We start from the raw sequence: 23,802 nt of genomic DNA, 5'->3' as shown, positions 1-23,802 counted from the left end.
AAGGAGAAGTATGGGGGGATGGGGGATGACGGAAACTTTGCTCTAGAGACTAAACATGGGTTTCACCACTTCAAGCCTCCAATAAGCAAAGTGGTGGTATTTCACCAGTTGATGAAAGTCATCTACCACCTACTTTATTTGTGTTTGGTAATGTTTTGGTTACAAATGTGTGTTCAATCTTGGGTGGTTGGCACCTAACCCTATTTTTCCCATAGAACCTGTCGTTTATATTGCACGATTTTGCATTGCATGAGGATTTCTAGGAACACAACTATCGTGCTACATGAGGACTGACTGTACTTTGAATCTCCCCAAGCTGTCAGCCTAAATGACCCATGGAGGCAACTTTCCCAGTTATCAACAACTTGCTGGCTAAAAGAAAACTTCCTGCAATCTAGTCTTAATATCTCTCCTTATTTATTTTTGTAATATTTGTAAATATATTTGTAATTTGAATTTATGGCCTCTAGTTCTGGGATCATTCATTCATGTTACTTTCTCCCCTCAGAACATTGCACATGTCAATTAGGCTTCCTCTAAGATACCTAGTTGCCAAACTGCTGCCCACATATTCAAAGTGTTTCCTCATATGGATGCCTGTTGCTGATATTATTAGGCATTTTGCCTGTCTTTGGAGCCGTTTAAGACTGCATCTAAAAAATACACTTTGGTGTCTTTTAGATGCAGTCTTGAACACAGTATTACAAGTGCAGTCTTACAGTTGCCTTATGCAGTGGGATTATGACATTCCTATCTCTACAAGCAAATATATGATAAATTGTTGATAGGACACCATCGACTTTCCTTCCCAGCTGTCTGCACTGCTCGGAGAACTTCATGTCATAACTCCCGAATCCCTTTCTTTGTCTACTTTTTTATTTCACTGCCACCCAAGTATGTAAGTCAATTTGGTGTTGCTATTCTCCAAGTGTAAGACTTGCGTTTTTTGCATTAAAAGTTCTTCGGTTCTGACCATCTCTGAAATCTGGGTCATCCTGAAGAAAGGATGCTTGGCACTGATTACTAACTACTCTATCAATCTTGACATCATCTGCAACATTTGACATCACACCCTATATCCATTTGTCAATGTCAGTTAAGAAAATCAAAAACAATTCCATTCCTTGGGAAACTCCACTTCATATGTTAACCCAATCCAAAGAGTAATCATTAATCACAATGCTCTGCTTCCAACCCTGCAGCCATTCTGTGATCCATCTAAGGAATTTTCCTGTGAATCCAACGTATTCCCCCTGATTCAGTAATCTCTTGTGAGGGACTTATGCTTTGCAAAAATCCAAATAAACAATCTCAAAATTTTTTCTTTCATTCTTTCTTCCAGTTCATGAGTAACTCTCAAAATAATTAATCAGGTTAGTTAAACATGATAATCCCTTAACAGAACTATGTTGTTGTTGTATCCTTCAGAATTCCATTTCTCCCTAAGTGGTACTTTATTGCATTCTTGATCATTGCCTCCATGGTTTTTCCCTATCATTGAAGTCAGACTAACTGACCTGTAGTTACCTACTTTGCTCCCTGGACTGCTTTTATGTTTCGGCAATACTTTGACACTTGCCCAATCCAAAGGAATCTCTCCTAAGTCTACCGATGCCTAATAATCAACCTTAAATGTTCTTTGTACTCTCTGGTTGCTTCTTCAAAATTAATGGGTATGTGCCATCAACTCCAGGAGTCTTACTTTCCTTTAGTTTAAAACGTTTTTGAAATAAACAATCATCCGTGATTTCAGTCTCACTAATTTCATACTGCTCAACCTCACTTGCATTTCTGCTCACCATGAAGGACCTTTTGTCTGTAAATATTGATATGAATTCATCAGCTTGGTTATCTGAGATTTTCCTACCACCTGTCATGCAAGAATCTCATGTGATTTGGTTTCTTCTGTGTATTCATGAAGATGCCATTGTCTCTGTTCTTTGCTCACTTATCCAGTGATTTCTTGTACTCAGTTTTTATCAACCTAGCCTTTTCTGTGGTACTTTTACAGAACAACTTTTAATAGTTATAGACTTTAGTACTCATCATCAATTATTAACTTTCACATTTCATGCTTTTCTGCTGCTCTATTTGACTTTCTAGCTTTGTGTTCCTCCATCTTGTCATCCTCATCCCCCTGGTGCTATATTTTCTTAATAGTATATCTACATTTATGACTTCAGTGATTATTGCTTTAGATATATTCCTTAATTCTAATGTATTCATCTTCCTCCTGTTGACTGCCCAGTTGATAGAGGCTATATAGTGTCTTAAACGTTCGTAGTTCCCTTCCTGAAAAATGCTATACCTTTAACACTTGTACCTTCTTTCTTTATCTTCCAACTAAGGACTTGTGATCACTTTCTGCTAATGTATCCTGTACTGTAAGCCCTATGATGTCATCTGGTTTGTGGGTAGTGATCAAGTATAGAATATTCTTACACAAGTGTTTTCTCTAACATGCTGATGCAAATAATGATCATGTAGTTTATTTAAAAAACTTGTCTGCATAGTTTGCCCCTCACTTGTTAAACTCAGTAAGGAGCAGATTTAAATCACCCATAATAAGACATTCATTCTTGCCCTTGCCATACTCTTCACACAACCTTCTGGTTTGTTGCCTATCCCTACTCTCATTTTGCCTCTGTATTCAACTACTTCACACCACACAAATTCTATGCTGTCATGCATGGTTCTGAATCTGGGAAAGCTTTTGGTGCACTCAGGCTGCTGCTTGTCAAATTTCCCACCCCTTCTATCCTGCATATCTCTCTAAAATACATTAAACATAACATAGCAAAACTTATCCTCCTCCTCCTATTACGGAGTGACAGTGTAGTTTTCCATTAGCCCTATTATATCAGTGTGTTTCTGGACCATGGAATGGAAGAGGAGGACCAATTGTGTGGTCCCCATGATCCTCTGATCCAGCTCCATTAGATTTTACTCTCTGGAGATTTGTGAAAGATCAGATGTATGTTCCACTTATTCCAGAAACCAGTATAGAACTTAAACAATGCATTTGTGAAGCAGTCCACTGCATTGATGGGAATTTTGCACAACAATATGTTGTGCAAAATATTTTCTCCCAAGTCAAGAGAAATAATTGGATTATAAGTAGGAATTCTCAGACTAATTGGATTATAGGTGATACATCTCAGAGTAATAATTAAGACACCCACATCACATATCACCCACATATCTCTAATTAAAACTTGAAGATATCCTCTATCGCCTGGTTTTAGTTTCAGGTTTTTACTATATACCCTATTCACACATCGTTTTACTTTTGTGAACACCCTATATATGTAGTATTTATAAGAGGTTGAAGAGAAATATTACAATATATTTAAATGGTTTGTGGACCAGGGATACTACAAATTTTAGCAGAATGAGCCCAACGACCATAATGGGTAAATAATTTGGTAGATTGTGAGGAAGAGAATGGGTAACAAACTAACAAAACAGGAATTGGAACTACAGAAAACACAGAAGGTACAAGAAAAATAAAAAGAAGTTCATAATGCCAAAAAATACAATAAAAAGAAGTACATAATACTGGAAATCCTATGATTTCAACGTCTTCGTCAAGGATCAACCATTGAAACCAAAGGAAAGACACCAAAAAACATAAGATACATACTGTCATATATATATATATATATATGCATACAGTCCATTCCGGTTATTTGGAACACATCCGGACTAGTGCATTTTGGTCCAATTAAGCGTTAAGCGGCTGCCCCAATTATCCGAAGTTTCACGTAAATAGTTAAAAATACAATTTACCCCCCCCCCCCTTTACAATTGATTCACTGTACAATCAAATCACGTTATGACGAACTCACTATAGTAAAGTACCGTTCACTATACGATATGTAGTAAGCGCCGGTCATTGTGATCACGTTTGTGAACTGAATTTTAATTCTATTAAACAGTGATTCTAATTAGCAAAAATAGGAGGAATATTATCCTCAGGCTATAAAAGTAAAGATATATTAAGCACAAATTTACCCTTTATTACCTTACCAATTAAAAAATTAAATGAAGCGTGAAATTCGGAAGAATATACGTGATAATCGGAATAATTAATATGTACTGTAATATGTACATACTAACTAAACTAGTTGACATTTCTGTTCACTGACATTTGTGGGTGGGGGTTAAAATTTAAAACAGTAAAAAGATAAACAATCAATAACAAAAAACACGGCGCACACAAATTGCAAGTAACACGATACGTGCAAGTGAGAACGGAGTAACGAGTTACAAAGCTTTAAAAATAGGAATGAAGAGAAGATCTGAAAATTAATTTTTTTTATATGATTGAAGATTTCATGGAAGTGTAAACACATTTCACCATAATAACCCACAGAATTCCAGCTGTCGGTATTATCGCAAATTCAGTAAGATCGAGTTTACTGTCCGTTTATGATAGATTTCACTAACAGAAAAGCCCAATAAACAGGTGACTGCTAATTGTTTTTATTGTTTTATGGTTGTGACCTCCAGAATTTCGACCGAACCACGCGGTACCATCGGAGACAATCGTAGGGTAACCTCCAGTGCTGCGGTCTCTTGCCCCGATTAAACAGCATGCTGTCCCAATTAAGCGAAGTAAACCCTGGCTATTTTCTCGATTGGTTTCTGTTTTTTAAGATTTGCCCCAAATAAACGGCTGTCCCGATTAACTGGTGGCCCAAATAACCGGAATTCACTGTATACAACAGTATATATCTTATGCTTTTTTGGTCACGTAGATGTATTAATTCATGTGAGCTGTATGGACCAACTTCCAACAATTTGTATGTACTATTGCATTAAAAAAAAAAAAAAAATCCCATTCAGTGTTGATTGATAAACATGTCTAAATTGCACAATATTTTCAGTTCCATATTTCCAAAATATGGAATGTTTAAAAAAAAAAAAAAAAACACACATTGAAATTTATGCATGTATCTTATTCCTTACAGAATAAAGAATTAGAGAATAACTGAATTCTTCCTGAAATGAATCTTAAGGTAAAATCATCGGTTACCATCCTAAATTAGTTTTTTTTCATGTCGGATTTTAGCATCATAAATTATTTCACTTGGCAGATTATTGCAGTGTAATGTCTTTTAGCATCAGTTTACTTTATCTCTGCATTTAAATTTTCATGCAAATTTTATTATTTCTTCAGGGTTGTTTTTATATTTCACTGCATCATTGATTGCATTAGAATTGGAGGAGTATAGCTACATAAAACTTAGGTAATGTTGTTAGTGCATATCCCATGCAACTGCTCATGTAAGTGAAATGAACATATTGAAAAAAACATTGCAAAGCACAACTGCTTGCCTAACATTAAACTATGATAGTTGCTGAGTGAAATAGTTCAGAACACTTAAACTATAATTTTTCCAGACATTAAACTGATAGTTGCTAAGTGAAATACAGTGGTGGTTCATGGTTGACATGTACTTTCATTTTTTACAAAAAACACACACCTACATGTTAGAATTACTAAACTTATTACCCTTCTTCATAATATTTTCTCTCTACACTGGCACATTTTTGCTTTTGCCTTAACAGTACACTAATATCAACAGCATAGAAAGACATGGGCTGAAAGTGTAACCAGTTCACAACACCCTGTTTAAGAGTCTGCTCCTCCAAGTGCTCCTTCATTGATCCAAACAAGTGGTAATTGCTGCATACTAAATCCACAGTAAAGATTGCCAGTCTTACTGTCATATTCACCATGATGGTAAGATGTGTGAACATATGTTACGCAGCAGAATGATTTCCTTTGATATTTTCTCAGGAATTTTCTTGGAGTTGCTGAATTCACATCATTGAGAAAGCAATTTGCTGTATTACTGAGCATTACATGAGGTGAGAGAAAATCAACAACAATGTCTCTTCTGAATCACAAAAGACCCTTGCCATGATCTTGGCAGCTGAAGGTTGTACCTGAATATTTTTGGTGATCAGAGTCATTTTTGGCACCATTCCATACTGGACTTCTTTGATTCTGGAGTGAAGTAGTGAATGCATATTTTGTCTCAAGTCACTGTCCATAACAGAACATCTAAACCAGATTGAACTGGTTCAGATGCTCGGCAGGAATGGCAACGCATGTATCCTGGTTAACAGTGGCAGACTAGGTCTAGAAATATTGGTTGCCTGGAGACAAAGGGGGCCCACCCTTTAATCAAAATGATTTTATTAAAATAGTAATACAACATAAATTTTAATTGCATACAGTAATAATATTGGAACTTCTATTATCTTTTCAAGCTACTAAAAGGTCATTAACATTTTTAACATATTGTCTAATGTTATTGCAAGGGGGCCCCACTTGCCATCGGGCAAGCTGACACCCTGACCAGTCCGCCACTGCTGATTAACATTAGCATCTTAGGCACTGATATTTAGAACAGAATGGAAACAAAAGTAAGTTGTCAGATAAAACCATACTGAGGAGGATGGATCATAAAGGAATAAATAAACCTAAAAAATATAAAAAACACTTCTACTAGGAACAAGAAAACCTGGACCCTCCTTGAAACCATCTGTTATTTTTAGCTGCATTGACCTGGAAAAACTTCAAAACTTGAAAAAGTTCAGTCTAGTTCTTTGACAGAAACAGCATCACATTTTGTCTTCTGTTCAATATCAGCATCTTTGGGGCTGATGTTTGACCAGGGTCTCTTTCCAATCCCATGCACTTAACTTGAAGAGAATTTCAACTGTTTTTACCTTCTCTTTGTTAACAGAAATTTGATGATATGGCACTGTTCTACACTTAGCAACACACTCTGATGACATGCGATCTTGCACTGCCACTAAAAAAAAAAAGTATCAGTCAATCATGAACCACCCTCATAGTTTAGAACACTAAACTATGATTTTACCAAACTGAATTACAAAATTATAAAACAGAGTTCAGAATATTATTGTGGATTTTTTTTATTGTTGAGAAAAAGCTAATATAATTACATTTATATTATTATACAGAATTCAATTATGAATCTTCCTCATACTAAAGATGAAGCAAAGACTGCAAGAACCATAATAGCCCTTTTTGTTCATTTCTTCTCACAAATAAATTGTGAGGGATCATGACACAAAAAAACATTTGTCAGTTAAAACTATTATTTTTAACTGTCACATAAAGATAGTATTTTCTGCGAACAGCTTTTACATTTTATATACGTTTTATATTTATACTTTCATTTTATATTGGATTTTAAATTTTTTCCTGCTTGAAACTAAATAACAACTTTGAATTACAGTTTAATGAATTTGTTAATTGTGAATAATTTGTGGATAAATTTTGGTGAATTGTCGTTAATTACAAATTATCCACTTTATAAAACATGCAAAACTGTATTCCTCCCTCTACCCTGGCAGGTGCTCTAACCAATTCAAATAAATGGAGTTTTGCCATATTTAAATAAATATGAGAATAAATAAGTAATTTTCATAATACAGAGTGTTTCAAAAACAGCTTTACAACTTTGAAAGTGTATATAAATTTATTTAGAGGATGTACACAATATTTTGAAATGTCAGAACATAGCAAAACATGTTTCTTCAAGTTTTAACTCAGATAATTGTGATTCAATGTGATTTCCATTTGTATTGTGGTCAATTTCTTGCCACATGCAGCATAGCATCTCTGGCGTCACTTCTGCAACTATGGTGGTAATTCGAGTTCAGAGCTCAGCAACATTTGCAGGTGAGGGTGGTACATACACTAGATCTTTAACAAATCTCCTTAAGAAAAAATCCAATCTGGGGAACAAGGTGGCCATGCTATCGGCACCCCTCAACCAATCCATTGACCTAGGAAACAGGTGTTGAGGCGGTGCGCCATTTTTCCGGAAGTGAATGCATCCTTCCTGGTCATCTTGCTCAATGAGGAATTGTTGGACCATGTCTAGATATACGATACCAGTAATGGTCATCTCCATGAAAAAGAAGGGGCTGTACACTTTTCTTTGCCGAGGCACGTGGATTTTCGGTGCCCCAAATCCTGAAGTTGTGGGTGTTGACCTTACCAGTGACATGAAACATGCTCTCATCACTGAAAATTACAGAGTCCAGAAATCCCTCATTGTCTTCTATCTGATGCAAGATTAGCATACAGAATTCCTTACAAACCAGCTTATCTGCATTCATAAGGTGTTGCACAATGGATAATTTGTACGCCTTTAAGTGTAAATGTTTTCATAACACTTGCCACACAGTCACATGTGGAATGCCACTTTCCCAAGATGCACATTGCGTTGACTATGAATGAGCTATCCCCTAACCCTTTCCACGACATCGTCAGGAACATGTGGCTGACCAAGTGACTTGGCATGCCACACAGAACATCCGGTCTCAACAAAATTCTTGTGCCACGTGTACATTTGTAGGCCTACTGGGAGGTTCCTTGCGATACTGAGTGCAAAACTTCCTTTGATCTTGTGTAGCAGACTTCGTTTCTTCAAACCAAAACACACAATGAGCTTGCTTTGTTCTGGTGAAAGTCACCCAGTGGATCTCAACTGCCCGGGAGTGTTCGGTTGGTAGTATTGGGTTCAAAAGTCAACATGCATTACACTTGAAGTTTATTGCTACATTCTGACATTTCAAAATGTTATGTTGAGTATATAAAAGAGTATATAACAATAAAGTTATATACTCTTTCAAAGTTGTAAAGCTGTTTTTGAAACACCCTGTAATATTTATTCCAGTTGTTAAATAATAATAAAAAAAAAATGTAGCTCATACTTTGTCATTATCCAGTAGCATCAGAAATCTTGAGTAGATCAATAAAGGAAATATAAAAAGCTAGTAGCAATGCTATGATTCAAGTTACAAAGCTCATTACATGCTCTACAATGTGGCTCTCCCAGTATCATGAATAATTTAACCTTTGTGTAATTTTGATATTGAAGAACTAATAATTTTGCAATATAATTTATAGTGGTTTCGAGATGAGGTCAGCAAAGAGGAAAACATGCCAACAGAAGCCTTAGCCCTTCTCTTTTCAGTTGTGGATCCATTATATGAGTTTCACTGTTCTTTACTGCGAGAATTAGAACAAAGGCTTGCTGCATGGTTAGTAACATTGTGACTTTCTTTGCCTTTTGCAAAATTAAACTATTTGAAAACATTACATAAGTTTGCCAATACTATTTAATATAGTATTGACAAACTCAGCCTTAAATAATGAAATAAGTATGCTGCTAAATCTACCCCATGTACACCTTATTCTTTTGCTTATTTATTTCATTTATTTATTATTTATTTATTTATTAAGATCCCTTGAAACTTCCACTTCCACGTGATTAAGCAGGCATTTATTCCATTAGTATGTAAGATTTACTCTTTCTGTGGCCAACTGTGTTCTTTTATTTTTATTTTTTTCCCAGAAACTATTCATTTATTATCAAGTCAGTAGAGGAAACAGTAAAATAACATTTTTTAATACATATTAACACTTTCACTTGAATAAAATAGAAATGCAAAACTTAAACAGATAATATTGAAGGTATGAAAAACACAGCAGTTATAATTTAAATAAAATATTAAAAAGTACCAGCTACTTTTCAGTTGATCAAAAATTATTTTTTATGGTTGATAGCAACTAACGTTATAGCGACTTCTGCTGTGTAAAATTACTCATTGTCTAAAAGTAAATTTCCTTACATACACTTTCCAGTTTTCTTTCTTAATTTATGCTCACTTCTGTGTATTGTCCAAGAAAAAGCTCAAATGGTACCTCAAAGTTGTTTAATTCTTTTAAAGGTTTAAATGGTGGTTCATGAATCAGTTTACATTGTGAGGTGTGAATAATTTTTATGATTTAATTCTAAATCATCTATCTTTGTTTTCAGACTGAATGCTGTGATTTTAATTACAAGTATACATGGATTTTAATCCATGGATAACCTAGGATTTTTCATAAAGAACTAAAATTTTGCAGCAGTATTTCAAACATGGTTTCATGACATCTACAAAATATAAATTTAAAATAGAGAGAGAGAGAATTGCATCTTAGAGATACAACCATTGGACAATAATACAACTCACAGAGAAGTCTGCATGGAAAGAAATTACATCTTTTACACTACACCTTGTTAAAATCAGAAAGGATGTTTTAGAAGTCACAAAAAGCACACTGCTTGCTGAGAATAGTTTGTGGGGAAACACTGTTTCCCACAAACAATGCCATATTTCAAGATGATGCTCCAATACACACAGCCAGATGTGTCCATCTTGGTTTTAGGAGCATGAAACTTAGGCTAAGCTTCTACCATGGTCTTCACAATCACCAGACTTAAACATTATTGAGCTAGTGTGGGCATATTTGGAGAGGAGATTGAGAAGCACATTTCCTCCACCTTTATCCCTCAAGGAGCTCGAAACATTCCTCCATGAAGAATGGTCCAATATTCCTCTTAAGACAGTTCAAATTTATTTGAATCTATTCCACGTAGAATAAAAGTTGTTTTAAAACCAAAAGTGGCCCAACGCCTTATTAGTGTGTACCTGTAATTCTTATCAGAGGTGTTTCCATTACTTTGTCAACTCCTTGTATTTTTTAAATTAAATGAAATAATTTTTGGTCTTTAATCCTCTTAGTTTTCGTTTTGAATGAATTGTTTCTATTCAAGTTTTTTTTATATTTCCTTACACATCAATCCAGTTGATGATAGTAACTCCCCATATTTCGATTAATTCTTCACTTAGCCAGGCCCTCACTATGGGGTTGGTCATTTATGCTCCTGGCTCACTCTAATATTTTCCTACTTTTCTTTACTTTTCTGTGAACTGTCAACTTCATTTTCTACTGGCCTATCTATTAGGTCATCGAGACTCTTTTTTCTTTTTCTCTTTTTCTTTATTCTGTCAACCTTGTTATTTTCCCATACCTTTTCATACATCTACAAAAAAAGTACTTCTCATACATCTACGAAAGTGCTGCAAAGGTCCTTCCTCAGTTTGAATTTATGCCAACTTATGTGTGTAGTCTGAGCAAGAGAAAGAATCCCATCAGCATTGAGCTTGTCCAATCCATTCAAAGCCTTAAACACCTCAGTCAGATCACCTCGCAGATGCCTAGTCTTCAGATGCTGCAGTTTGCAGAACTGAAGCCTTTCTTGGTAAGAGCACCCTTTTGTTTCCTACACTAATCTCATTGCCCTTCTCTGTACTCATTCCAGCATCTCTACATCCTTCCTAAAATAAAGCCTGCACACTTGTGTGTAGTACTCAAGACAGATGTGGTCTAACCATTGCCGTATACAATGGAATAATCACTTTATCCCTGCCAGCATAATTCCTGTATATAATTGACAAAACCCCATGAGCTGTCTTGGCAGCCTGCTTGCATTTCTCGGAGAACTTTATATCTGAGTGTACAATTACCCACCTGTCTTTTTCATTTTCTACTGCTTTGAGTGTAGTACCACACAGTTGGTATGTTAGTCTGGGGTTACTGTTACCTGTATGCAGTTCTTTGCATTGTCAATGATAAACTTCAATTGCCATTTCTCAGCCCATCTGCCTAACTTTTCTAGATCCTGCTCTAATGGCATACAGTCATTCCTGTCATTAACCACCCTACCAACTTTAGTATCATCTATAAACCTGGACAATAAGCCTGATGTGTCTCCAAAATACATATACAGGTTTTGTGTTTACCCATAATACATATGTCTCTACAGTTTAGAAGAATAGGTGTGACATTGATCTTTTTACTGTTATTATTAGCAAGGAAGCCTGAGGCTTATACTGCACCAGCCAAAAAAATATTTCCGAGCTACCCTGAGAGATAGAGAGAGAGAGAGAGAGAGAGAGAGAGGTGAATCACCAAGAAAGAGAAGAGTGAGCCCCTGGAGTAATTTTTTATATCATCTACAAATAAGAATGTTTGCATGTGTTCATAGATAGCAGTAATGTTGGGGAGGGTTGACATGTTTAACCTTGTCTCTCTCTGCCTCCCACCTTTCTTTTATTAATTGTGTGTATGTGTACAGTTTATCTGATTATTTATTGCATATTGTTTGTTTCTTCTGTATTTTGCTTAGCATTGTATTGTTAAAATGTTTAAGCAGAAGCAAAGGAAATGTTTCAACATCCTTCTTTTTTATAATATATAATAATATTTTTATTATTAATAAAAATATTTTAATAATAAAAATTGTTCAAATGTTCCAAAATCCCAAAACACGCAAAGGTCACACATTTGTATATACTCTGAATGCAACCTCTTGACTGAGACAGTCATGTGCGAAGCATGACCACACACCTGCACAATATAACTTACTGTCTCACATAAGATGAGGTGAAAAATTGAAGATATTTTTTTTCTCTCTGACTAATTGGAAACAAAAACAAATCTAACTAATATATAAATATGCAGAAAGTGGGTAAAAATTTGTTGGGCTTAAAAAAATATACTGTGTACACATTCCATTTAATATCTGTTCTGTGATGTAACATCCTACGAGTTCAGTGCTTTACTCTCAAGCATAGGAAACCCCCAAATAACACGGTACTTCTACAACATGGTTTCACTCTAACACAATTGATAAATTGTGGCAATCCTCACACACACGGTACTTATATTACACTGGTTTGGTTTAACACTGTTACAGAATTGCAGCAAACCTCACATAACACAGTATTTTTGAGCTTTTGTCCGGGAAATACCTTTCTATTATGTTGGATGTTTTTAATTTTAAACATTTCCAATCTTTTTTGTGAATTCCCACTGTTGAGTTGCTAGTCGTTATGCAAATTAAAACCTTATTGGGAAATCCCCATATTTTATTTTGTTGGGAAATCCCCATGTTAGTTCTGTGCTATTGAATTTGTGCTTGTTTGAGACCATAAGAAATTGTGACTTTGAAGCCTACAGTTCATGACTTTTAAGGTTTTAGTAAGGTTATTTTGGTTTTTATTTGACTGTTTATTAATTTTTCTGAGTATGTATTACTAAACTTTGTTCTTAAGAACCATATTGGAATAATTTCTTTGTTGTGAATTAAATTCCAGCCCTAAATTATGCCTAAGGAAAGTAAAAAAGCACCACTCAAAAGAAACTTTATTTCTCTAGAATGAAAGATACAAATTTTGGATTGTCTTAAAAAGGGTAAAAGATATCATATGTTGCAAAAAGCTTAAATTTAAATGAAGGAACAATCCGGATCATAAAGAAATATGAGCAGAAAATTGTAACTGCTGTTGCAGAATCTTTCATTTCCATAAATATGATAGCTTGTCTCTGACCACCAGTAATTGAGAAAATGGGAAAAGCACTCAGTATTTGTATTGATGATAGCAATAAAAAATGGATCCCATTAGATAGCAACGTAATTAAATAAAAGGTACTACAAATTTATAACCATTTAAAAAAAAATGGAGAATCTTCTGTTAATCTGGAGTTTGTTACCAGTAAAGGTTGGTTTGAATGATTTAAAAACCACTTCTCATTACATAACATAAGAATTTAAGGGGAAAGTGCATCAGCTCATAATAAAGCTGCCAAGAAGTATGCAGAGGAATTTCAAAATATTATTGAAGAGTGTGGACACACACCACATCAAGTTTTCAGTGCTGATGAGACAGGTCTTTGGTGGAAAAAATGCCCAACAGAACGTTGATTTTAAAAAAAAATAGAAAACTGCACCAGGTTTTAAGGCATCAAAAGATCATGTAACGTTACTTACGTGCAGTAACGCATCGGTATCAATATACCGGTAATGCATTTTTATTTATTTTCTTTCCAATGAAAGAAAATAAAAAAGCTTGGGTAACTACCCAAGAATGGTTTAAAGAATGGTTTCTTTATATTTAAAGAATGGTTTCTAAATTGTTTTGTGCCAGCTGTGGAAAACTATTTAAAGCAGAAAAATCTAAATTTCAAGGTTTTTGTTACTTTTGGATGTGCCAGGCCATCCAAAAGAGTTAAGTCATCCAAACATTAAAGTAATGTTCCTACCTTTAAAACTCATTACATCAAAAAATCATTACAATGGATTTTGGAAAAAAATTGATTCCAGATCTGTTGAAGTGATGGAGGCATGGAAATATTTTTCAATTGTGGACTGTATCAGAATCATAGCTTTTTTGCTTAAAAGAAGTAAAACTGCTAACATTTAAATGTTGGAAAAATGTATGGCCAGAGTCAGTTTCCATGTTTCAGGAAATATGGTCAAACCATGAGAAAAAGAAATCGGTGCAACAGTAGAACTTGCAAAGTCGCTAGGAGGGGTAGATTTTGATGATATGACTACTGAAGATGTTCAAGAATTACTGGTAGAAAAAGAGGCTAGCAAAGCGGATTTGGTGGAATGGCATTGGAGTAATCAAAATCAGTTCAGAGAATGATAGCACAGATGAAAATTTTGAAATTCCAAATTTTACACTAAAAAGCAAATGGGAAGGCATAAACTTAGCCAAGTAATTAGAATCTTATTATTTCAATGCAGATTCTTCGAAAAAGTTCAGAAGGCAGCTTCAAAAATGCTTAGCTACATACCGTGAAATTTGCAAATATATATCAAGCAAAAGCAAACAAACCCAGATTACTGATATTTTAAAGAGAGCAGAGGATACATGAAATCTAGATGCTGCAGAAGAAAGTTCAGAAGGTGAAGATATTCTGCAACAGAGAAAACATTCTCGTTTGATTGTGTTTAGCAGCAATGAAGAGGAAGAAAATTAAATGAACGTATGGCATCTGACATATATGTATCACAGTTTATAAGTTAGTTTGTTAGTTATTTAGTTTGTTCAGTTATTACTATTTTAAATAAAAATTAAGTTTCCAATAGTTATGAAAATATGGTGTATTTTTGTTAGCTTTTGGAATCCCCCCCCCTTTAGTCCCATATAACAGGTTCACACCACACAAGATTTAAAAGTTTTTCATATGCCTCAGAAAATCACAGTCAAGAAGATTTGATCAAGATTTCTTTTTTTTTTTTTTTTTTTTTTTTCCTGTTTTACTTCTTTGTGCCTAACTTTCTATTACTACTTCTATGTTAGTGTGCCTAACACTACTTCTATTTGTTCCTTCTTCAAAGCAAAATTTTCATATTGTGCAGTGCATGTACAGATAATATTATTCTCTGTGAACCATAGGTAGAGAGAGAAAGAGATATTGACTCTCTGAATTCTCATTGTTTTTTTTATACTAAATAGTTTTACTTCAACTGGGTTGTTTTGGGTGGGTGGGAGGAAATTATAATTTCTATACCTCTAGCTTTCTACCTCAATGTCATTAGCTTTGCATTATCTGTATTCATCACAAATTTTTTGGTGACAGTGAATATAACTTATTATTTTTAATGACTTGGAAACCTTTTGTTTTGTAGGGAAGGAAAGGCAGGTATATCATCCACTCAACAAAGTTTTCAAGGTGTTGGGGATATTCTTCTAGGAAAAATCCACATGGCAGAAGTAAGTTATCCTTAATTATTTTCATAATTTATGAACTTTTCTTAAGAAACTATAATAATCACACTGTTGAGCAAGGATTTTGTTTCTGTTTTTGGTTTGATTATTTGTGTGTGTATATATATATATATATATATGTGTGTGTGTGTGTGTATTCAAAGGGATTATTTGCTTAAGTAATTTTTTAAAAATATTTGTTCGAAAATACTTGCCTATCTTACAACTGGCTGCAAAGATAGAGCTAGTAAGTATTAATTTTGTATTAATTTGTCTAAATGTATGTTGCTTCCATAAGCAGTCCATGTCTGTCTATACAGCTAATGGGAGGCGAAGTTAGGAAAGTACTTAGGATAGTAATAAACATTCCTGCCCTCATATTGTACTAATAGCTCAGAGTGTTGAAGAATTTTAGGGGAAGGACAGTGAAAAGAATATGATTGAAGAAATTACAGTTGGTGCTCAGGTAATCCGGGGGCACAAGTTCCATCCATATTAGTAACGGCCCTGGATTGGGTAAGTTATTGCAATTTGGAAGGAGATGTCTTTGTATCTCCTTGTCTGAAATGTTATGTTAATGTCTACCCTAATACTTAAAATAAACCCTGAACCTATTAACTATTAAAATTAAACACATGAATCTACTAACATTAAAAACTCAAAATTAAAAATTAGAAGGTAACTGGCAGATATATGTGAAACAATACCTCATACCGTTATGTAGGACCTTCTAATTTTTAATTTTGAGTTTTTACTGTTAATAGGTTCATATGTTTAATTTTAATAGTTAATAGCTTCAGGGTTTATTTAAGCATTAGGGTAGACATTAACATAACATTTCAGATGGATATACAGAAATACAAAGACATCTCCTTCCAAATTGCAATAACCTACCCAATCCAGGGCCTTACTAATACGGACGGGAACTTGTGCCCCTGGATTACCTGAGCACCAACTGTAATTTCTTCAATCATATTCTTTTCACTGTCCTTCCCTTAAAATTCTTCAACACTCCAAGCTATTAGTGCAATACAAGGGCATTAGTGTCTATTACTATCTTAAGTACCAGACATGGACTGCTTATGGAAACAACATACATTTAGACATATTAATACAATATATATATATATATTTTTTTTTTTTTTAACTAAATATGAAAATGAAACTAAAATTTGTCCATTGTTACTCAGTTAAGATTGTAAGAGTGTTAAAGCTCAATGTGTCCTACTAAAGTTATTATTAAAATATATAAGAAGAAACCTCATATCTTTATGTTGGACCAGGATTCTCTCAACCCTCACAGTCAACGGATTATGTGATTATATGATTATGTGAATAAATGTCCCATATTTAATATTAAATAAACTCAAATACAAAGACTACATTAAAATTTTATATAAATAGATACATATTAAAAAATTTTCACGTATTCAATTCTCATTCCCAACATAACGCACCAAGAAAAGCCAGGGGAGGCCGACAGCCATCAACACCCCCAAAAACCCAACCAATGTTGTATACTAACACGAGAACTGAAAACAATTGTCGAGTTAATCCTTAAGAAACATGAGACAATTGTTTTCAGTTCTCATGTTAGCAAATGACATTGCTTGGGTTTTTGGGGACGTTGATGGCTGTCGGTTTTCCCTGGCTTTTCTTGGTGCGTTATGTTGGGGGTGAGAATTGAATACATGACAATCTTTTAATACATATCAGTTTATATAAAATTTTAATGTAGCCTTTGTATTTGAGTTTATTTAATATTCAATATGGGACATTTATTCGTATCACATAATCATATAATCACATAATCCCTCGACTGTGAGGGTTGAGAGAATTCCGGTCCTACATAAAGGTAGGAGGTTAATTGTTGCTCAATCAGTTTGTCCATTTCCTTTAACAGTTTGTGTGTTTCTGAGCAAGAAAGACCATGACTGCTAGAGTTATTATTCATAATGAAGTTATTTTATTCACTGGCTTAGACAGAATGAATATATTTTTAGCACAAAAAAAAAAAAAAAAAAAAACTAAAATTTGAATATTTAACTATGATATTACATGACAGAATATCATACAAAGAGTTCAAATGCTGCTTATTTTTCTGGTTGTTTCTTTGGTTTTGGTGTTTTCAATGCATTGGCATCATTAGATTTTGCATGTCATGCTTATGATGACTGATAAGTATAATTCTGAGTGAAATATAGAATTGCTTGATAATCCATTTGTTAGTCATTTTATTTCATTGGGATGCACTCAAGTAAAACAGCAGTTTAGGCCAACTGCATATTCAAAAAGGGGGATAATTTTTTTTATTTTTTTTTTATTTTAGAAAGGAGAATTTTTGATGTTCACATCATTTTTCCAAGAAAACTACATGAGTGGGTTTTCCTTGTGCTAATAGGATAAAAATAATTTGGCATGAACGATGTTCTTTATGTTAAATGAGATGTAGCAGGTGACTTTCTTTTAGGAGGTAGGCATGAGTGTCAGTTATGTGTCAAATCAACAAATGTGCCAATATGACCTCTTCCTGGTGTGTTTTTTTTTGCAGGATTGGTTTAATGCTCTGGCTGCCATCATCCTGAAGAGATGGTTTAACCTCATGACTAATATGAAAATTTAAGGAATGAAAAGAAAAGGAGTTATCTCTATAAAATGCACCCAAGGTTATATCTGTAAATTAAGTCTGCTGGTGGGTAAGGTTGCTGTTTAGTCTTTGCTACTCTTGCTGCCACTCTTGTCTGTTTTTGCCACAGATTATTTATGTATGTTTTCTGTACATGATATTCAGCCAAGAAGAGTCTTAGATCCTTTTTGTTCTCCTTTTGGAATGCTAAGTCAGTCATTTGTGGGATGTTTGCATGGAAGGCATTTAGAAATTTAAGAGAAATTTAATTTTGAGAGAAAATTTAAGAAGTTAAGGCATTTAGAAAACAAAAAGCAGTTTTATTTATCAAATCCTGTACTCGTATTGGCATTTTAAAAGGTTCAGTATGTACACCATGCCAGTCTATAAGTGTAAGAAGACAGTGAATGGCATTTTTCACCTGTGATGCACCCAGGATTTTTCTTTGCCTGAGGAAAGGGAGGGTGATGTACAGTGGCAGCTATGACTCTGATGTATGGGGGGTGCTGCTTCTTAAATTGCCTTGGTTATAAGACATAGATAGTAATAATAATAAGCAAGTTAAAAATACCACAAAATATTAACTGGACACTTACCATTAACAGACTTGGGTAATCTTGAAATTTTATTTAAAAATAAAATCCATTCTTCAGTTTTTATTTGTTGAAAATAGATTGATAACTTTTCCATTCAAGGTTGGTGCACTGTTGACCAAGCTTTTCTCTATTGAAAGTAACTTGTACAATAGGTGAAGCAAGCGTGGCCGACTGATTTCATTGTAACTCTGAGTCAAGAGGTTTACAGAGGTTTAGACAGAGGTGTAGGTTTACAGAGCTGTATAATCTAGCAAATAGATCGCGCTTATGTTGAGCCCAGTAGTTGTGTTTAACAATTTGGCCTTAGAAAGGCCAAATTGTTTTTGATGTTGCTGTTAATGTATCGTTTGGATTGAACGTGCTCGTGCGTCAGTTCGGTATCTTTACCTATGTATTTGAAAGCTACTGTCAAAGAGTCTTGTTCTCAATCTCATTATCTTCATTACTACTTAAAAGATGATATGGAGTAACACTGTGTCAATCAGATCGCCTGAGCTCGCTCGTTGCCATCACGAATGGAGTCACGTGTAAATTCTCTCTGAACATTCTGAACTGTCTACGATAAATGCTGGGAAAGGACAATTCCTCTGCATGCTCGTTAAACAGTAAGCACTGCAATATGTTAGTTTCTCCTAGAGCGATTCTAAGACATTTATCTTTGCTCCGCAACATTTGCTGTTGGGGATGAGACTTTCCTCAGTCGGAACCGGTTTGCTCATGTTGTCTTCAGCCAAATTAATTTTAATGTGATCGTCATCAAAGAATGACTGATCTATTGTAATTTGATGAAGTTGATACAGAGGCGGGGTGACCAAATACTAAAGCCACGCTTTAAGCACTCACTTTCTTACTAATAACCCGATCAGATACTGAATTTATGTATTTTCCTGTGTTTTATATGCACATTTATACAATCATTGTCTTCAATCTCCTTTGGCAAGCAATGGACCATCATGTTGATTGAAAGAGGCACATTGTTTACTTGGCCCAGAATGCTGTATTGTTCGTATATGTGTCTCAGGTACCTTATCTACATGAATGGTAAGCGAGGAGAAACGAACCTCTGTCACTAAATCCAACTTCGATAAATGCATTGGAATTTCTGGGTAGACAAAACCTTTCGACTTAGATAGTGCTGGAATGGTGTTCTTAAGTAACTTCTAAAGATCCTCTACAGAACCTCTTAAGTTCTTAAGATCCTCTACAGCTATTACATTCAAGGATACCATCAACATTAAAATCAGGAAATGCAGTGCATATCAATGGTGTATCTTTAGTATTTAATTTCTTTGTGTCGGTTTCAAATCATAGATGATCACCAATGTAGCATACTGAACAGAAATCATTTTTTATAAATCGCCTTTCAAACTTAATGTACATTTTTATGTAAATAGTAATCTACTTAAGGAAATAGAGCTTGGTCATTTAAAATCATTTTCTCCACAATTGGAGAAATGTTGTGTTGTATACTCACTTCGGGTACATCATTGTTAGATGGAGCAGCTGCATTGCTGGTTGAAGGCAGTGCTAAATCCAGTGCCTGATTTTCTGTTTGTCTTTTAAGCAATCTCGATGGTCTTTCATTTTTACGCACTCATTGCTAACTTCATCTTTATTTTCTTAGGCTTTTGATATTCAAGATGGCTGCCAGCAGTGTGTGTGTGTGTGTGTGTGTGTGTGTGTGTGTGTGTGTGTGTGTGTGTGTGTGTGTGTGTGTGTGTGTGTGTGTGTGTGTGTGTATATTAGTTTAGGATCTATTTAGAACATAGCATTAGTGCTAGTTGAAGAATTGATTTTTCTAAGACTAGTAGAATTTTAAGGAAAATATATAGAGATGGAAGATAAACCTGTGGACTGTAAATTTACAATAGGGTGGTATGATCCTAAATTGGTAATACTAACCTATTCATACTGAAGAATTATTTTGGTTCCTACTAATGTATTAGCTGTTTTTGAGTTGACAAGTTATATTTTCTGAGTTACTAATAAGAGTAATATTGTTGGAATTAACAGTGAAATACGAGGATCACTTAGGTTGATATAATGGAAGGAAAATATACAAGGGATGATAAATCTTCAGCTGGATCAGAGGGGGAAGACAGTTCCCCATTACTTCCTCCTAAGATACCTCAATCTATGATGGAATTTAGTAAAGTAGGGGGATTTGTGTATACAAAGGGACATAAATATGAGCAGCTCAGGCCTTTTAGCAGTATTTTGGCACAGAAAATACCTGATAAAGAATTGGTAGTGGAGCAACAAGTAGAATTTTTGTGTGGAGATGGAAATGTTTTTACTAACAAGGTTGGTACCATGACAGAGGTAGTGGGGGATGTTCATGATGTGTTGTTCATGTACGGAAAAATAGCTAAAATGCGGAAAGGTATAATGAATTTCTTATTAGGAGAAACGAATAAAGTTACAAAAAAGCCGGAAATATTATAATGAACAAATGGTCAAATTTAGAGACAGTGGCTACTGCATTGCTAATAGAGTGAGAGGCTGAGATCATTTAAAGAAGAAGTAAATAAGCATGCCCAATTGTTGGAAAAAGTTTTATTGATTTCTCCCTTTGTATCAGCACAGGGACAAATAGAATGTAATTTGGAATTTAGCATGCAAGATTGCATACCAGATGACTTTCCTAAAGATACAGATAAATTGTTAACAACTCAGCAGAGATGTTTTGTCAATGTTGTTAAAAATCCAATTTCAAGTAAACAGAAGAATAATGTAATAATACTTAGAGCTTCTGATTCTTGTGATTGTAAGTCTAGTGTTGATTTAGTGACTAAGATTTAGTGACTAAAACCCTTCAATCAGATTTAAAAAGTGTAAAGGTTATATCACTTAGATTAGGCCGTAATCGTGGTGTGTTGATTGAGGCAGCTTCTGGATCTGATGCTCAGTCTATTTCAGGTTCAAAGTCTAAGTTCTGCAGGGTTACCTTTAAGTGGAACTCCTCTGGAGTTCCACTTAAAGGTAATCCTTCAATTTTACTGTATGATATTTCAAGGGACCTTGGGAAAGATGAAATAATCGAGAATTTATATGTGAAGAATTTGGTTGATTGTGGATTTACTTTAGAGGAAAAAAAGCAAGGAACTTCTTTTCAATTTTCTTCCAAATCTAGAGTATCAGCTAATGTCCATTGGGTTTTAAGTTTCACCCCAAAAATTTATTAGTGTATTTCATTCCTTGAACGATTATATATGACCCAGAGTTCTCACAAATTTAGACTTTATACAATAGTTACACTCTGCTTTTATGTCTTGGTTATGGCCATACTATGCAGTTCTGTACTCGTGAGTCTCCATCATGTGGTGGCCCCGGGTGCCAAGCAGTTGTGATCGGGTGTTTTTCTGTGCTTAAAGTGCGATTGACTAAAAGCGATATATAGTTCTTTTAAGTTCCTATCCTTAAGAAATTTATTTATTTAATGACAGCTTACAAAAATACTTGTACAGAGCAAGAAAGAAAAGCCATCTTTCTTTATTTTTCTTATTTCTATAACTAACACTTACTACTTTATGCTTGGTCACACCAGACACTGCTCCTGCCTCCCGGTGGTGGGGCCAGAAACCTGGGAGGGAAAGTTAACCCGCCAGGGCAAAAAAGGAGCTAACCATGGACTATGGCAACTACCCTGCTCTTGAGCAGCCTAGGCACTCATCTAGTACTGTCAGTGATGCTGACCATGAAATTGCATATGACAGAACAAAGACAAAAAGATTGTGTAAGGACACAGAACAACAGAAATGCCCATCATTCCTTATTTTGCATTCTCTTTCAAACAAATCTATTAGTACTCTGTCACCGTTTCTTATACAGAAATGTCTGGAAAATGTGGCATGGCAGGCTCACCCAAAATGGTGAGAAGACTCAGATCTGGTGACCTATTGGTGGAAATGGCAAGTCGTACACATTCTGAGACTTTGCTGAAATTAACAGCATTTGGAGGACTACCCGTACAGGTCATCCCACATGCAACCTTAAATACCTCCAAGAGAGTAATTGCAGAGTGGGATCTGGTGAACGTAACAGAAGCTGAACTGGTCCAGGAACTTAAACATCAAAAAGTTATACAAGCCAAACGCATCACAATCAGGAGAGATGGAGATCTCATTCCCACTCAAAATATCATTCTGACATTTGGAACTCCAATAGCTGGGCATCTCAATTGCCAAGTACAGCCTTTCGTTCCAAATCCTATATGATGCTACAAGTGCCAAAAATTTGGTCACTCGCAGATGGCTTGTAGAGGAGATCCACACTGTGGTTCCAAAGAACATTCACAAACAGACTGTGATGCTAAAACATTGCACTGTCCTAATTGCAAAGGCGCACATCCAACCTATTCAAAATCATGTGATCTCTGTAAAACAGGGAAAAAAATCCAAAAGTATAGGGTAGAGTGGAAATTTACGTATCAAGAGGCAAAGAAACAAATTATGTTCAATGCATCCAAGACCACATATGCAACAGCGATGAAAAAATATCAATCTGTAGCAACACAAACTAAGTTTCCGCCCCTCCAACCATATCCATTGAAGATTGGGCCTGATCTGTGCTGTCATCATCAACGAAACAGTCTCCTAAGGAGCAAAAGGTAGCAGACAGAGCCAACAACACTCCAGTCACAGTTCCACCAGCTGCACCACATAGATCATCAGATGCTACAAAACTGAAAACCGATTCAGCTCCCACTAAGAAAACAAATAATCTCATAGCAGTAAATATGGATACCGATAATAACACCGACCAGGAAGAACCTATCCTAGACCTTCATGCAGAGAATGACATGGACACCCAATCTTTCCAAGAAGAAAGTGAAGCTCGATTGCCACAAACAGACTGGGATTAAAAAGAGTCAGAATCATCTTTGTGTAACAAAACCAAATAATGCATCATATCATACAATGGAACTGTAGAGGACTTCGCAGTAAAAATTATACCCTTTTTAGGAAAGACAGAGCCAGTACAAATAATTCTCATGGAGGGGTAGCCATACTCCTAGATTCACGAGTACCTTGCAGACACATTCCATTACAAACCTCCATCGAAGCTGTTGCAGCATGTATAGTGATTGGTATTAATTTGACATTTGTATCTCTCTCTCTCTCTCTCTCTCTCTCT

The 23,802-nt window shown here is 35.0% G+C and overlaps 1 protein-coding gene across 4 annotated transcripts in view; it reads left to right on the top strand.

The window, feature by feature from the left end:
• The window catches only part of LOC150075997 (FERM, ARHGEF and pleckstrin domain-containing protein 2-like), a 582,027-nt gene that overhangs the window by 370,790 nt on the left and 187,435 nt on the right, over positions 1-23,802 (top strand). For all 4 annotated transcript variants that reach the window (XM_090387911.1, XM_090387910.1, XM_090387913.1 and 1 more), the window contains 2 exons: positions 8,963-9,096; positions 15,366-15,450. In XM_090387911.1, the coding sequence (XP_090244037.1) occupies positions 8,963-9,096; positions 15,366-15,450 (219 nt within the window). The remainder of the gene's footprint in view (positions 1-8,962; positions 9,097-15,365; positions 15,451-23,802) is intronic.

The sequence above is a fragment of the Mastigoproctus giganteus genome, chromosome 13, assembly GCF_048544385.1.
Source record: "Mastigoproctus giganteus isolate SK-2022 chromosome 13, ASM4854438v1, whole genome shotgun sequence".
Lineage (NCBI taxonomy): Eukaryota > Metazoa > Arthropoda > Arachnida > Uropygi > Thelyphonidae > Mastigoproctus > Mastigoproctus giganteus.
The sequence above is the reverse complement of the archived record's forward strand: the minus strand, read 5'-3'. Positions and strand labels throughout refer to the sequence as shown.